General features: G+C 39.8%; 1 protein-coding gene across 1 annotated transcript; it reads left to right on the top strand.

The window, feature by feature from the left end:
* Positions 1–1,228: 1,228 nt before the first annotated feature.
* On the top strand, positions 1,229–13,093 carry TEX36 (testis expressed 36). The gene is made up of 4 exons (XM_083439776.1): positions 1,229–1,392; positions 3,302–3,433; positions 10,801–10,878; positions 12,602–13,093. Exons 1-4 carry the CDS (start codon positions 1,342–1,344, stop codon positions 12,935–12,937), a joined length of 597 nt encoding a protein of 198 aa, XP_083295902.1. The 5' UTR covers positions 1,229–1,341; the 3' UTR covers positions 12,938–13,093.
* The last annotated feature ends 2,633 nt before the right edge of the window (positions 13,094–15,726 follow it).

Below are 15,726 nucleotides of genomic sequence, written 5' to 3'. Positions count from 1 at the left end.
GCTCGCGTGAAAGACAGGAGAACTCTCGCGAGATCTCTTAGGGAGCGGTTCAACTCCCAGTCTGGTTCGGAAAGAGAGGATTGGTTAAGACGTGGAGGCGGAGCCAAAAGCTCAATTGTAGTAGGCTCAAAATTGGAGCCTCGCCAATTGACAGTGGTTGCTTCTTAGTAGTTTTTTTCCAGAACTCAAACCCAAGACACTCCTATGAATCCTGGGAAATGAAGATTTAGAGTGGAAACTGTAAAAGCCACTATGGGCTGAAAAGCAGTGAGGTTGATTCCACCTGGGCCTTCTGTCCACAGAGCTTGTGTGTGTTCAAATTGTAAGTGGAAATAATTAATGGCCGCTCTCTATATCATTTCTCGTTAGGGGGTTCTTCTGTGAAATGGGGCGAATGGAAGAAGTGCCCCCTTGTGTTGAGACAGAGTGCATGGTGGATTCTCAACCACTCACCCCCAAACATGTAATATCCCAGGTCACTCCAAACAGTGGCTAGTTAGGAGTATCAGAAGAGCAGGCCATTGGTCTTTCCAGCTTTGTACTGTCTGCACACCCTCTCCAAGGTTTACAGTCTCCGAGCGCTGCAAAGCAGGTGCTCTACCACAGGTCCTTCCCTTACAAATGAAGTGAGGGTCCAATCGTTAGCTTCTAAGTAAACGGCTGGGCTAGCTGCACTTCTCTGTGGTTTCAATGAGCATGAATATTTTGCATGCAGAGCAGGGTTGCATGCGTGAAAACTTTCACAGCACTTGGGTCTACTCCCCAGTCCATCTGTCAACAAACTGCAATTCATATGCGTGCGGTTAGCCCTCGTGGTTCTTTGAATTCAGCTGTGTAGAGATGCTTAAAGATGTGGCTAATGCATTGAATGCGAGGTTCGCCCGCTCCCCTATTAAGATGAATGAAGGAGACCCTTCCCCCGGGCTCTCACCCACCCCTCCGCTTCTAAATCCACCCGCGTCGGTGTGGCAATAAATTATAAATCTGCTGCCGCGTGCTTCAACTTCCCGTGTGCCTAGTTGAAGTCAGTGCTGCCTCTTAAAAGTTGAGAAACTAACAGAAGAGGCGCTGGCCTTTTTTGAAACCATAAGGGTTTTCTCCGCCTTTTTCATTCATTGCTGGGTGAGCTACGGAGGGCGCTTCTCTACCCGGCCGCGTGTAGGGTCGGTGGGTGATGAAGGGAGTCCCGGCGCAGAAGACGTGAGCTAGACAGTAGTGACCATGGCAACGAGAGCCGCCTCAGCCGCCCGCCTCAGCCGCCTCTCCCTTCCGGCTCCCTTGCGGAGCTGAACCCCGCCAGACTACAGTAGGACTCGGGGCGCGCTGGGTCGTGGGGAGGCCATGCCCAAGGGGAGGCGGGCCAACCCCAGCACCGCGCGGGATGGCGCCTGGGTAAGGCGAAGCCCTTAGAGAAGGAGCCTCTGAGAAGCTCTGCCGACGTTGGTTGCCTCCTTTCTCTTCACCGGTCGGCGGCGGGTGTTTGTGTGTGAAGGGAAGGGAGAGAAAGGCATAGCCCAACGTCTCAGGTTGCAGCCTGTTGCTTATTTCGTCTTAGTGCTAAATTCCACTACGAAACAAGGATGGAGTAGTGCAGCTAAGTACTTAGACCTTCACCTATAACGGTCTTTGGGGCCTGGCAGGGTGTGTGTAGTGGTTTTATATGGCCATGTGTATTACTTAAAGGTGTGAAATTTAAGCACACAACATTTATTTTCAAACAAATACGCCAATCCACGGACTTCTACATTCCTGTTAAGTTAGAGGAAAATTCATGTGCAGACCCTGATCTAAAAAAACCCCCAATGATACTATGAACTTGTGCAGTTTTGCATTTTGAACTCGCTTAAAATTCCAGCACCAGCTTGGCTGACAGTTCTTTGAACAGCCCTGAGACTTCTGGGTATAGGGCAGTATATAAATTCAATTTGCTCTGATGCTAAACACACTTTCTTGGAAACAAGCATCCTTTTGTTGCAGAAAGGGATACTATAATGTTAAAGTAAAAGTAATGAAATGAAATGAGAATATGTAACCATGTATATAACTGGCTACCTCTGACTGGATAGGGTGCCACCTGCAGCTATGGGTACAGTATTGGCTTTGCTGTGCCCTGATACCCACATGCTCATCCAGGGGTTGATGTGGGACCTGTTTGCCATTATCCTCATCATTCTGCCATTCTCTGGATTGTCATTCAGAGCCTCCTGGACTGTGGGGCCCTAGACTTTGGGGCCCCAAAGTCCAGCCTTGGCTTCACCAATATAAGGAACCATTCCTTTAAATAAGGGACAGGTAATACCAATACAGGATAAATGGAAGTGTGGACAAATCCTGTAAGAAATCAAGTGTTGACAGTTGCTTTGGATTTGTTGTCATCATGAAAGTCAAGAATTTCTTAGACTGGTTTCTACAGCTGTATTTTCTACAATAATCTTATCAAAGGTGCACCCTTTCCCCTAATAACAACAACACACACAAAGCAATCCCCCCCCCCTTTTTGGGTGCATTTCCATTATTTCTCTTCCCGCGCTGACACCCAGGTTTACTTGTCTAAATATTTGTCTTCTCCAAAATTTTATTGCCCAGTTAGTATGCGGCTCTCCCCCCCCCCCCATTTGCTGAGAAAACACCTCATTACCTTTGTCACTGCTGGCAGTCATATAATGGGCAGAAGCATAACAGCCTCTGAAGTGTGCTATAGTCCATGACAACTTCTGCCATAATAAATTCGTTAGTTTTTAAGGTGCCATAAGAGTCTTTGATTTTTGTTGTTGCTGCAAGTTATTAACATGGCTACCCTTTGGGAAAATATTTTGAAGTTCTAAACTGAAGTGACAGTACAAGGAAGTGTTCATAGCTCTAGTATCGATTCTTCAGTTCATCCTGAAGCGGTTAATAATATGCAGAGCAGGTTTATGACATCACTGTCTGGATCTCTCCTGAAACATGTGAACACTGCAATAACATTGAAAACCCTGTTCCTACTTAAGGTCACTCTTCCACTAGAGTGGACCAGAATTGCAGCCCTGCCAATTGAATAGGCTTGCCATTTATTATGAAATTTATGTGCGTTCTACTGCTTTCAGCCATATATTTAAATTACCTACCCAAGCTTTGAAAACAGGAATTATATTTTATTTTGCATTTGATATTTGGTTTGTTAAGTGAAAGTAGAGTGGGATTCTTGCTTCTTAATGGAGCCTCTAGGTGTTGCTGCAATACAAATAATACAAACTTGCTTCTACTTTTTATATTTTGTTATGTTTTCTTTATATTTTTGTTTCTTTTTTATGTTTCACAGTTTGCACAGTCTGGAAAGCTGCAAATATTTCCTGAATCTCTTACAGCCTCTATGCAAAAACAGATACTAAATTTAGAAGCTACTAATCAAATCAACAATAGATTGCCACAGATGTACAAAGTTCGGGAGAAGGTCAGTAAACATTCTTGCATTCATGAGTGTCAATTTGATGTATGAATGTTTGTGACTACTTGCTAGACTGATTATTTATTAGGTAAAAAAACTAAATTAACTTCAGTTTTAAAAACTGTAAACGTAACTTTCTACCCATATTATTAATCTTGTAATATTCTGGGCATATGTTGAATGTTATTAATTGTACACTGTAAAGTATTACAGAAGTTTTAACTTACAATTTCACTTTTGACTGCACGAATGTAGTTTTGTCCAGTTTATATGCTATAGTATTATACATGTTGATAGTAAAATGTAATAAAATGACTTTTATTTCATATAGGGCCATCTTAATTTTGTTCTTTATGTCCTTAAGACTTAAGGATGAGGAACCTGTGGCCCTCCAGATATTGTTGGACTAAATTTTTCAACATCCCTGACCTTTGGCCAACTGCTTGGGGCTGATGGGAGTTGGGAGTCTAACAACAGCTAGAGCAGGCATAGGCAAACTTGGCCCTCCAGATGTTTTGGGACTACAACTCCCATCATCCCTAGCCAGCAGGACCAGTGGTCAGGGATGATGGGAGTTGTAGTCCCAAAACATCTGGAGGGCCACAGGTCTTCCATCCCTGCTCTAAGTAGCTTATTCAGTACATTATATAAGCCCATCAGAATCTAGCTTCTAATGTATCTTACTGGCATGACAGTCTGGATCTAAAGAAAAAATATATATTAATAAAATAATCTATAAATTAAAACCTCTTGTTAAATATCTGAATATTTTAGAGATGGTGCAGGCAATATTTTTTGTCATGGAAACTGGTCTGTATTTTCTCAGGCACAGGTTCATGTGGATAAAAATAGCATCTGAACTGGGCAATCACTGATATGATTTTCATGACCATGATGCTATGTCCACCTCAACTTTCCTGAGCAGTGGAAGTTCTAGGGCACAATGCTTATGTGGGTTCTGTTTCCTTTGAAAGGAGATCACTGGAAGCTTATGGAGTTTTGTAATATTTGAGTTCATGTACAAATATAGAGGTTAAAAGTAGGTAGAGGCACAGATTAAACATGCAGATAGACAGTCAAATCCACTGCTCCATATAGACCTCCAGAGAGAGGCAACTCTGATGCTGTTAGTAGAGCTAACATAAGCTATCTATCTCAATGCATGTTCTCCTCTCAGGGTGTATATTATAAGGTGCATTCAATGCTGGATGCAGGTGCCTTTTTGTGGTGCTGTACACCTGTCGTCCCCATGTCATCCTCATTTTGTTGTTGTTGTTAATGATTTCATAAAAACTAAATGGAGAGATGTATCACTTCTTCCAACAGAACAGAACAGAAAAGAAAAATAGAGAGAAAGCACTATTGATAAAACAACTTTGTTTGTAGATCTGAAATAATTAAAAAACACACAATAACAGTCATACTGTACAGAAACCAATGAACCTCTTGACCTATGATTGCTTTCCAGTATATCCATTTTGAATGCTTTACATGGATATAAAAATTGTTCAGATTACCGAACAAATATTAAGAATTAGACAGTTAAAGGGTATCTTTCTTATTTAACTGCATATAATTAAAAACATTTGCAAATTATTTGAATAATTGCAGCAAATTGCAAGACACAGATGGCAGACAGGATAAACTATTTTTCAAATATTATTAATTTACTTTTTTAAAAAAGCAACCACCTATAATTGCAAACAAATGGACCAGGAAATAATGTCATTTGATGAAGGAAAAAGCACATAAATATGGGCTTCCTTAAATATGAGCTGCACAGATTGCCTTGCATTCTGAATGTATGTATGTATGCATGCATGTATACTATTTATTAGCTGATCTTCTGCTTAAACTCTCACAGTGCCTTACAGAATAAAACAATGAAAGCAATAGAATAACATGCAATAAAACATCTACAGATTAGAAGTTGAGGCAGAGAAAAATAAAATACCAGCATAAACATATAACACAATCTTAGACACATCTACTCTGAAGTAAGTCCCATTTATTGCAATATATATTCAATTCAATAGAGCATTTCTTCCTGGAAAGTATTCAGGCGAAGAGGCTTAGAAGTCCCCAGCAAGTCCTGGGTTTTCACCTGGGGCTTAAAAGAAAACAAAGATGCCTGTCTTCCGTCACTACCTACCATGTTTGAGATGCAGAGAGAGAGAGAGAGAGAGAGATTGGTGTATTTAAGACAGTTTGGATTATGGATACAGATACCCACCTCTGAGAACATTAGGTATATCAAGATTTTGCAGAAGGGTTTGAATCTGAAGAAATTCAGAATTCAGTGAGATTGAGGGGAAAGCCAAGGAGTATGAGGCAGAGTCCCTTGATAGAGAGTACAGAGAGCTTTCCAATACCATCACCAAAGCCTGAAAGAGCAAAGGGGCTTCTCTCCTCATGGGTCTGAAGACTCTGGAAGGCTGTTTGGGCGCTACAGCTACAATGGCTACCATGTTTACAACTTCCCTCACAACCATTCTATGCCCCGGCCAACTAGGCTAAGCCAAGAGGAGCTAGAGTAGGGTGTGCTCATGACTAGCAATCCCTCTGCTCAGGACCCAAAGCAGAACCACATGGGTTCATGTGGGAAAAGATGGTTCTTCAGTTATGTGACCAATTTCCCTCTGTTCATTCTTGTTGTAGATTGTATAATGTAGAGGAAGGGAAATTGATGGATTTCACAACTAACTTTCAGCAGTCCAAGTTTTTAAGCATAAGAATACATGGCTGTACCATTCTGTTTTATTAAGCTGGCTAACTCTTTTCTGAATGCACAAGGACATACATAAGAAATGAGTCTCATTATTTCTATATGTAATATTAATTTAGGAGGCATGCCTTCTGTGTTTTTCAAACGTATTTTAAGGATGGGGTTAAATATCACTGTTTCCTTCCCAGTAGAGTGATTTAGTGAAGCTATGAGGGCACATCCCAGAGCTTTTGGTTTTATTTCCTACAGTTCAAGCAGCTGCAGACTTTGTAATCAACAGTGGTATCCTTCAAAAGGGAAAAATTAGCAACTTGAAGGGAATTTGTTCAGCTGAAGTAAAACTTGAATGGAATATGCTCTTGCTGAACATCAAACCCAAGTAATGCAACCTTTCACAGGATAGTTCTCTTTGAGAATAAAAGCTGTTTTTTGTTTTTGTTTTTTTGTTTCCAACCTACTACATGTTAAGTTTAATTGGATTCTTCCTTAGTCTGGTGTTTGCTGAGCTCACGGTAACAGCAACCATGTTTTAGAAACAGGAATAGAGCAAAAGGCTAAAGATCTGTGTCTGAGGGTGGAGGGGGATTTATATTTCTAAACCATCTGTCATTTTGGCCACTGATTAAAAGAGGCTATTAAGCCATTGGTCTATTATGTTCTGATCTGGCTTTAATTAGTGTGACATCTATTTCTTTCTGTTGTTTGTTTGTTTTTTCCACTGTTTAGTAATATTCTGAGAAGTATGTATGATCCTTTTATGATGAACTAAAATAGAATAGACATGTCAGAATGAGCAGATTGCCATTAGGTGGTATATGATGTCACAAAAACACAGTGTGAGAGACTTGACTTTACTTGAACAATTTTTGAATAACTGCTGGAGAAGGCTTTTCTCCAGTTTAAAAGAAACTGGAAGCTAACTGTGGGCAACAGCTGACTGTCTAATCTCTCCCTGTGAGGCACCACTCTAGCTGTGAGATTAATTAACTTGCTTAGAGGGAGCACTACAGCATTTCCTTAGTTGTATCACATTGTTCTTACTTTTGTTGCAGTCTTGCAAATGGTTTCAAGTATAGCTGAATTATTTAATCATTAAGACTGAGTGAACTCACTTACTACATACATAAACTGGGGTCCAAAGGTGGACCTAGTTCCATGTACTCAAGGGGCATTTATACTTGTATTTCCCAAAAAAGAAAATAAAACAGCCTGCATAGCAAGCAGCTTTTAAAACTGAGGGGACTTTCAAAAGCCGTTTGTGATCTGACATGGGGATCTGTTCAAAGAAAAAACAAAAGTCAAAAATTCCCCAGGGTGTACCCAAGTCCTTGGGGATGCCTAAAGTAGCTCTTTGAATCCTGGTATTTCCCATAGTACATTTTAAATACCGGTAAGTCCTTTAGTTATGTATTAGAGGGCCTAGAAATGTTCTTAGATATAACTGCACTTGATGGAACTAAAAAACAAAAAGGATCTCTGAAATTTTTGACATCTTCTATCAGTTAATTCTGGTTAATTCTGATTACAGTGGTATTAGGTTAGATATCTAGGCTGGCAGAGCAGATCTTGTTATTTTTTTTGGGTTTACCTAGATCCTTCTTTGAAAATTGTAAAACCAGACTCATGGTCTAAAACAGAGAATATGCTGAGAAGTGTTAGGTGGGGCCTGAAAGAAAGCTTTCTCAGTTAAATGTGTTATCTGATCTTTGCTTTCCAATGCATGTTAGAGAACAGAAACTCTTTATTTCTGGAATTCTGTCAATCTGGCAGGCTGAAATAGGTGAAGCCAGCAATATTCAGATAAATAAATTTTTCGTGTGTGCCATATTTGCAATTATAAGCAAACATTTTTGCAGTTGAAACAATCAAAATATAATGTTGGAATGCTATTGACTTCTTAGAAAATTTTAAGAATTGTTATTAGTAGACTGACCCTACAGCAAAGCCAACATGTTGCCTTTGCAGTTTTGTTGCCCTCCCAGCAGTAAAGTAAAAAGCAAAATAATATCTGAATAAGCAAGAGATAACATGGCAGCACCAGAAGCCATTGCCACAGGGCCCCTCAGAAATTGCCATAGGCCCCCCCAGAAATGCTACTATTGTGCACCAACCATAGCCACATTAGATGGGCGCAGAAGGCACAAGTTATTGCATGGTGATGGTCCACACACCTTCACAGTAAAAACAAAATCCCATACACAAATCATCCAGGAAGAGCTGACAATGCAATGCCCAGTTCAGCTTCCATATGTCAAGATCAGCGTACCTCCAATGCCACAATCAAGTGAAACCTCATCAGATGCAGCACATACCAGAGGGGTCAGGGCCTCCTGTAGGAAACCCCAACACTTCACTGAAGGAAAACACTTGTTCAGGAAACCTGCAGAATCAGGGGACCTGATGCATCCCAATTAAGTTTACCACCTGGCTCTGGACCCTTCACAGTCTTCTCTGGGATCTCAAGAACAGAAATGGGAATGAATAAAGGTGAAAGCTCAAGCTAAACAGTGCAGGAAGTCATTGTTAAGATATGCTTGGAATCAAGACCTCCTTAGTACGCCAGGCTTACTACCAGTGTTAGAAACGAGGAGCTAAATGGCACCTTAAACCTAGGTTGTGGACGCCACAACGGAATGTCTAGGTGCACTTTTTTATAACAAGAATACAAAGCTGAAAGTGAATGAACTGCAGCCAAAAATCTTACGTTCATTTTTCACATGGTCTAGTCCTCATCTGAACACAGCAAAAAACATCGTCATGCTTCCCTTGCACGCCCCCTTAATATTCTTATGAAGGTCCCACAAAATGCTGCCTTTCTGTAAGGCCAGCTGAGAGGCAGAACCTATCAGCTTGCCTGACGCTGCAGTGATCTTGGAAGTCGAGCCAGCAGGAATTTCTTCTCCAACGCCCCCAGCGCCAGCAGTGACAGCTGTAATCTGAAATCTTAGGTGCAGTACTCCACCCAGAGCTCAGAAATTGCTCACGCTAATTCAATTCCCAGTTGCAAAATGCGCCTAGAACAATGGGAGTTTCGAATGCTGCTTACAACAAAAACCCTCAGTTGCTGCCTGTAAGCTGTTTGTTGAACAACTGTAAGGGTTAGTTCCTTATCAATCATCTAGGCATGCTGCTGTTCAACACTTGGCTCTCTTATGTATTAATCTTTCCAGTAGCACTGGAGAACTTCCCTGCTGGTCAGTAATCTAGTTGTCAGTCATCTTACTTGCTTGCTGCCTTGCTCCCATGTCTATGCTGAAAGTCCATGGATTGCAATGGATAGAAGAGCAATAATTGTTTTCTCATGCTACAATATTTCCTGCAGACTACAGTTTGAATCCTGTAGCTTTCCAAACACTGATGGCACTAGGTTAATTTACTACATCCCTTTTGCTAGGTAAAAATCCAGGACCACAGAGGGAAGGAGAGAATTGTAACCTAATCATAGCAGTCAGTTCTATAGAACAGGACCATAGAACATGGGGAGCACACAGGCAACCTCCTAGGAAAAACCAAGTCTCACCCAGCACTATCAGTGATTCCACACAGGCATCAATGCACCAACTCTGTACCAATGTCTGTGTGATGGAAGTGTACATTTTGCAAGGGAAAGGACTACATACACATACTACAAGACACATATATACTACAACAGCAAGCTCACAGTCCAGCCAATCTCAGTGGGAAAGAAATGGAATGGGAATAAGTGGGTTTTGGAAATACATTGAAATGATTTTTATTTTTTATTTTTTACAAAACTTACTTTTGGGGGGTCCTGCTAGCAAGAAATAGCAAACAGCTAGAAACAGCAATTTTAAAAGTTATTTTGAAATATAAAAGTGCAAACTAGCTGTGGTCTTTCATCTCGGGATAAATTATGGGAGGGGCTGTGAGCTGGATAAATTGTCTCATTTGTTCTTTTGATCCCCCAAATTAAGGATTTTGTAGCAGGGTGCTGTACTACTTGGCTATTTGGTTCCCTCTAACTCTATAGTTCTGAATTAAGACTCTTAAAACTGTTTTGTTCTTTATTTGCATTTTGTTGAATCTGCAGGAGGCAGTTGGCTTTCACTTCACTAGATCACAGAAAATCTTTAGAGACTAGCTTTCCTGGCTGTCGCTTAATATGAGATGCCAGAACTTGGAAACTAACTGTAATAAAATTTAACATGTGTACTTGTGCTTGCTATATTTGAGACTTAGCCATTTTCAATATATAGTCGGTAATTTGATATAATATATAGCATATAATATATAGCATCTTCTCAGTGGGTGGCACTGAGCTCATAAATCTCAAGTTGATTCAATTACGAGTTTCCTTTTGAAGTCCAGCTTTTATTAGCTGTAGACTCAGCACTAAAAGAAATCTTGGTATTTGTCTAAAAATTTGTGCCTCTATAAATAAAACTGATCTAATTCAAAAGTTTGGGTACTTATATAAGTGTGTAGATGACTAGGAGAGATTAAATTCTCTTATAAATTTAGTGTATAATGTAATCAATCTGTATTCTTTTCTAACAGACTACCTACAAAGAAACACATAACATATAGGCATGTTTACATGAATGTAATCTTGGGTTCTGTTGAATATGAAAGCTACAGCAATACTGCACAGGCGTAACAATTATATTTTTCTTGTTTCTATTTTTAGAAACCAGTAAACACATTTCCATTTTCAATCCATGATAATAGACATTGTTTATTGAATGTCGGAGAGTACTTGGATTCTGTAAGTATTGTGTTTTTTGCTTGGGGCAAGGGGTTCTTTCTTTTAAGAGTTGCTGTCTCTTTTCCAAGCGACCAAATTCATTCTCCCTTTTGTAGTATCCCACTTCCAAATGATAGTAGAATTGATGTAAAAAAAGAGTGAAAGGCAGAACTGATGACAAACAGATAAAAATACATAGATAAGCCATAACAATGTAAACAAAACCATTAAAGCAACATAAAATCAATCAAAATAACCTCTGCTGCTCCTGACTAGAAAAATAATTTGTCTAATGCATCAAGATCCTACTTAATTATAAGCTGGGCTAAAAAGTTTTTAGCTGGTACCTACAGCCAGTAGTAGCACCATCTAGCCTTCCAGCTATAGGACATTACATAGTTTGGTAGCTACCACTGGGAAGGCCTTTTCATTAATTGAAGAGGTATGACCTTCACTCAAAGATGGTTTGACAAGTAGCCATCCCCAGCAAATCTTAATGGCCAGGTGCAATTTACAGGGAGATGAACCTAGGTCCTAAGTAATTTAGAGCTTTATTAAGTGGCTTCAGAACTTTGGCTCAGTATAAGACAGGCAGCCAATATAGGTTCTTCAGAATGGGTTTTATAAGAGTACAACTAGACAAGCGAGTCAATAAATACTATTGTCACAGGATTCTGTACCAGCTACAGTTCACAAATCATTTTCACAGGCAGCTCCAGGTAGAGCACTAAGTATTCTGGAAGTTACCAGGTCACTGTGGCTGAGCTATCTGTCCAGGAATGGCCTTAGCGAGTAGATCAGCCAGGCACTAGCTTCCACTAACAAAGATGAGGCCAAGAACACCCACGTATTGTGCACAAGTTCCATCAGAAGGAATGCAGCTCTGGCCATAACAGGCCATCTACCAAATTCCTGGCTTTAAGGACAACCTACCCACAAGACACCTGTCTTTTGGGGATTCAGCTTCAGTTTATTGGTCCCATCATTTCCTCCAGAGAGCAGTCTGATGCAATGCTAAAGTGTGATACATTTTAATGAGTTTGCTTGTTTATTTATGTTTATTTCTCTGCTAAAGTTATATCTTGTCTCGTTGCAAGACTTAAGACAGATTGCTTGCCCTTAACATAGCTCTTAGAAGTGCACAAAAATTGTCCTTAATCAGAAGAATGGAAATAAATGCTTGCTTTTATGAATTATATAGCTGTCCAGCCTAACCTTGATCAAAATGTCAGACTCAATGGTGTCAGTAAGGGCTGCCTCACACATTGCTGTAGAAGCAGGTCAGCATTAAAATGTAGGGTGGAGTTCAATGCTAGGCCTACTTAGAGTAAACTCATCAAAATTAATGAGTATGACTAAGTTTGGTCTATTCATTTCAGTAGGTTCACTCTGCATAAGTTAGTTGAATTCCACCCACAGTGTATACTTGTGTCTACTCCACACTGAGTGAGGCAACTCTACATCTTTTTTCACTAAGGAAAATTAAATTAGCCTTGGTTCCCTGATGTGTGATTCGGTGTTGTACACAACTGTGCTTCAGTTTGTTGACGTGTATTCACTTCTCCTATATATCAGATGAGAATGATATCTTTAGAAATTAATTGTTTATCTGCAATTATCAAGATGCGCTCCCAAATATGCTAATAAAACATTCTGTGATGGTTCTGTAATTAGGGTATATTGTTAGCTACCTTAAACAGTGAGAAAAACCTGAAGTATATGTGTTTTCTTTCATCTCTTTTAGGGACTAGGACTAAGGAAGTTTCAACGCGAGACATGCCAACACAATTCAGAAAGCTACCTTTTTTTGGCCCATGAACCCATTCCAAGCAGTACTGACAAGCATACCATTTATCAGACTTCATTTGTCGAGTATCCAAATACCAAGCGGTCCATTCTGGGGCGATTTCCCAAAAGCCATGCAGATAGGTCCTTTGCTTTAAATTCTTCAGCTGCAAACGATTATCTGTGGTTTTCAAAAGGCCATGCCAATCCTAATATTTCAGCTCCTGTCAGGCCTGAGAGAAGCTCTCTCTCTGAGCCTCAGCAACTTTTACCTGCTGAACATTCAACAGAATAAATTTTCCATGTGAAGACGCTACTAAACCACATTCCAGTGTGGATTTACAATAGGCTTTTAAAGATGAGCAAACACCACCTTTATCATTCTACTTTCCTCCCCTGGATCTGAAATTATTTTAAGAAGCTAAGTGGCATTAAAGCAACAGGAATTGGATGAGTGGTTGCATTTATACAGCTGGGTGTTGTTTTTTTAAAAAAGGATCAGTGTATTTGGAAAAGGGAAACACATTTTATGTTTGCCTTGAATATAAAATAACTTTAGTTTTCGCTCTAAAACATCAAGATTTTTCACCGTGTCTCTGGAGGCTTGAGCTATCTCTACCTCCATCTGGCAATCGGTTTAACAACCTGTGTGAATACATGGGATGTTGCCCATGCCTCTGTCATGTCCCTGCCAGGATGAGATGTGTCGGTAAAGATAGCATCTGATCAATCATCTTTAAAGCTGTTTAGAGCTTTGAGGAAAGTGGGAGGCATATCAGTGCAACTCGTGCTATACTCCTTCCCCATTTGCTTACATGCGAAGTTGTAAAGGATACTTTGCGTAGTTGGGAGTTTTCAGATGTTTTAACTGAGGAGACCTATGAATGAAATGTATATTTTTCTCTATTCAGGATGACAACTCATCCTAAGATTGGCCTGGTGCCACTTATTTTGTGGCAATATTATTTATTCTGGAACACAAGAGCTCTCTCTACATGGATGCCATACTGCAAAATATCATGGCACTGTAACAGTTTATAATATATGTACCACATCTCCATGGTGTCATTTATTTTTTGAAAATATTGGCCTGGCAGTTTCACATTAGCTGGTTCTGCAACATAGCTGCCAACACCTACTGGGTGTTACTCACCCTCAAGGTTCCATAAATGATTCGTGGGTTGTATATTACTATATGAAAATAATTACTGTGCATGCAAGCATCCTGGTCACACTCAAAGGACAACAATTTTCTAATACATATAAGGTTAAGGATTTCACACCTTTAGCCAAAAACCATACCATGGCATGAAACAGAAGCCATAAAATGTCAAAATAGCAAGCAGGTACACAAGCATGACGATTCCATTAAGTTGGCATCACATGCATCTCTCTTTATAATCTAAATGCCAGTAGATACATTTTGCCCTTACTTTTTTTTGTAAAGGTGGATCACAATATACTGTAAACAGTACAACATTAGCTTCTTCCCAATCCATATAAAAATCCCCTCCATCGATACACAGTGGAAATGTCATGTCAAGATAAGTTATTGTGGAAGTTTTCCAAAATAATTTAGTACATTTCCTCAGTAGCTACTGAAATAATGATGATGATGATTTTGTTTGTAAAGGGGCCCCCTATCGAGATGCTTGGGGTGCTGTTGCACAACATTTTGAAACAAAAAACAATTAATGACATCATTAAAACAGTGGCAAAGCCAAGAGCGTGGCATCATTAAAAGAAAGTGATTTCTTGTTTCAAGGCAGATAAAAGCAGCCTGTCTATTGCAGAATCAAAATTTCCACAGCATTAGCCAACAATTTCATCCCCAAGCAGATTCCAAAGTAAAGTGCACGCCAATCACATAATATGTGAAGTACCCCATGCTGTTTGGCACACTCAGGAGGGCAATCTTGGTCCTCCTACAGAAGGAAGAAATGCATTCTTGCTACATTTGTAATGTTTATCTGGGGTTTAGAGTTACAAGTGAATAAAGCAAAATTCATGTTTTGCAACAGCAAGAAAAGAGTCTAGCTTTGTTAACTCTATCTACTTCTCCATAATCTAGATTCCTTAAACATTTTCCAATTCTAATATATTTAAAGAGTAAATTGTGGGTTCCTGTTTATCATATAAATGCATACATGATGGTAAAGCCTTTTGTACATTTAGTAAACTTGAGTTTTGGTCTTGTGGGATCCAGCAAGTTGAGCATGTTGAATTTACCGAGGAGCAGCAGGAGAACCACCTATATTAGCATGGTGGGGAATGAAATACCCATGTTGATTTCTAAAAGGAGAGCTTAGTGAGTTGGCATTGCACCGTCACTGCTGTTGTAATTAGTAATCATACTAATAATGCTGAGTTGATATACAATGATCCCCAAGCATTTTTCTAAGGGAACTCACCAGTGGAATTAGGCTACTGCTCATGACTTACCTGTTGCCCCTCTTGACTCGAGATGTGGCATGCAGAGGTAACTATTTGAAATCAAACTCTATGTCCATCACTTTTTCAACCAACACAAAATATTTCTGCACCCTGATGATGAGGTTGCCCCATAATTTGTGTAACAATATGACCGTTCCAATAATCTGAGTTTGTTTTCATATGGAAGCAGAGGGAATGATTTAGTCATAGTTCTGAAAAAGTGGTGTGGGAAATGGAGCTGGGTTCCAGTTTCACAGTCTTCAAGCTGAAATTGTTTAGAACTCAGTCTGTAAGAAAAATGGCAGAAGAGACTTCTCTCTGTTTACTACATGGGCTAAGCAACCCTATGCACACATATTGGGGAGTAAATCCACAAACACAGTGGGACTTCTAAGTGTAGATATGCATTAGATTGCACTGTAATTCTAGGTTTATTTACCTTTGTTTTAATTTGAGCCAGGGCAACATGGGTTCTGTTTTCAGTGCTATAGCTCATCTCTAAAAAGGAAAACGGTTCTAAGCATGTACAGAACCCCTTTTCCTCATATTGAGTCATAGTAAACTCTCACATATCTGGAATTAGGGGAAAGGCTTAGAAGCCAAATGGTGTAACTTCCAGGCTAGTTTAAATTGGTTTTTTGTTTTAAAAAA

The sequence above is a fragment of the Podarcis tiliguerta genome (genome assembly GCF_965153285.1).
Source record: "Podarcis tiliguerta genome assembly, chromosome: 5".
Lineage (NCBI taxonomy): Eukaryota > Metazoa > Chordata > Lepidosauria > Squamata > Lacertidae > Podarcis > Podarcis tiliguerta.
This window is presented reverse-complemented; position numbering and strand designations above follow the sequence as displayed.

Coding starts and splice junctions, on each gene's coding strand:
- TEX36 (XM_083439776.1), top strand. CDS start 1,342: ATGCCCAAGGGGAGGCGGGCCAACCCCAGCACCGCGCGGGATGGCGCC. Junction 1,393..3,301: donor CCGCGCGGGATGGCGCCTGG/GTAAGGCGAAGC, acceptor TATGTTTCACAG/TTTGCACAGTCTGGAAAGCT. Junction 3,434..10,800: donor TGTACAAAGTTCGGGAGAAG/GTCAGTAAACAT, acceptor TTCTATTTTTAG/AAACCAGTAAACACATTTCC.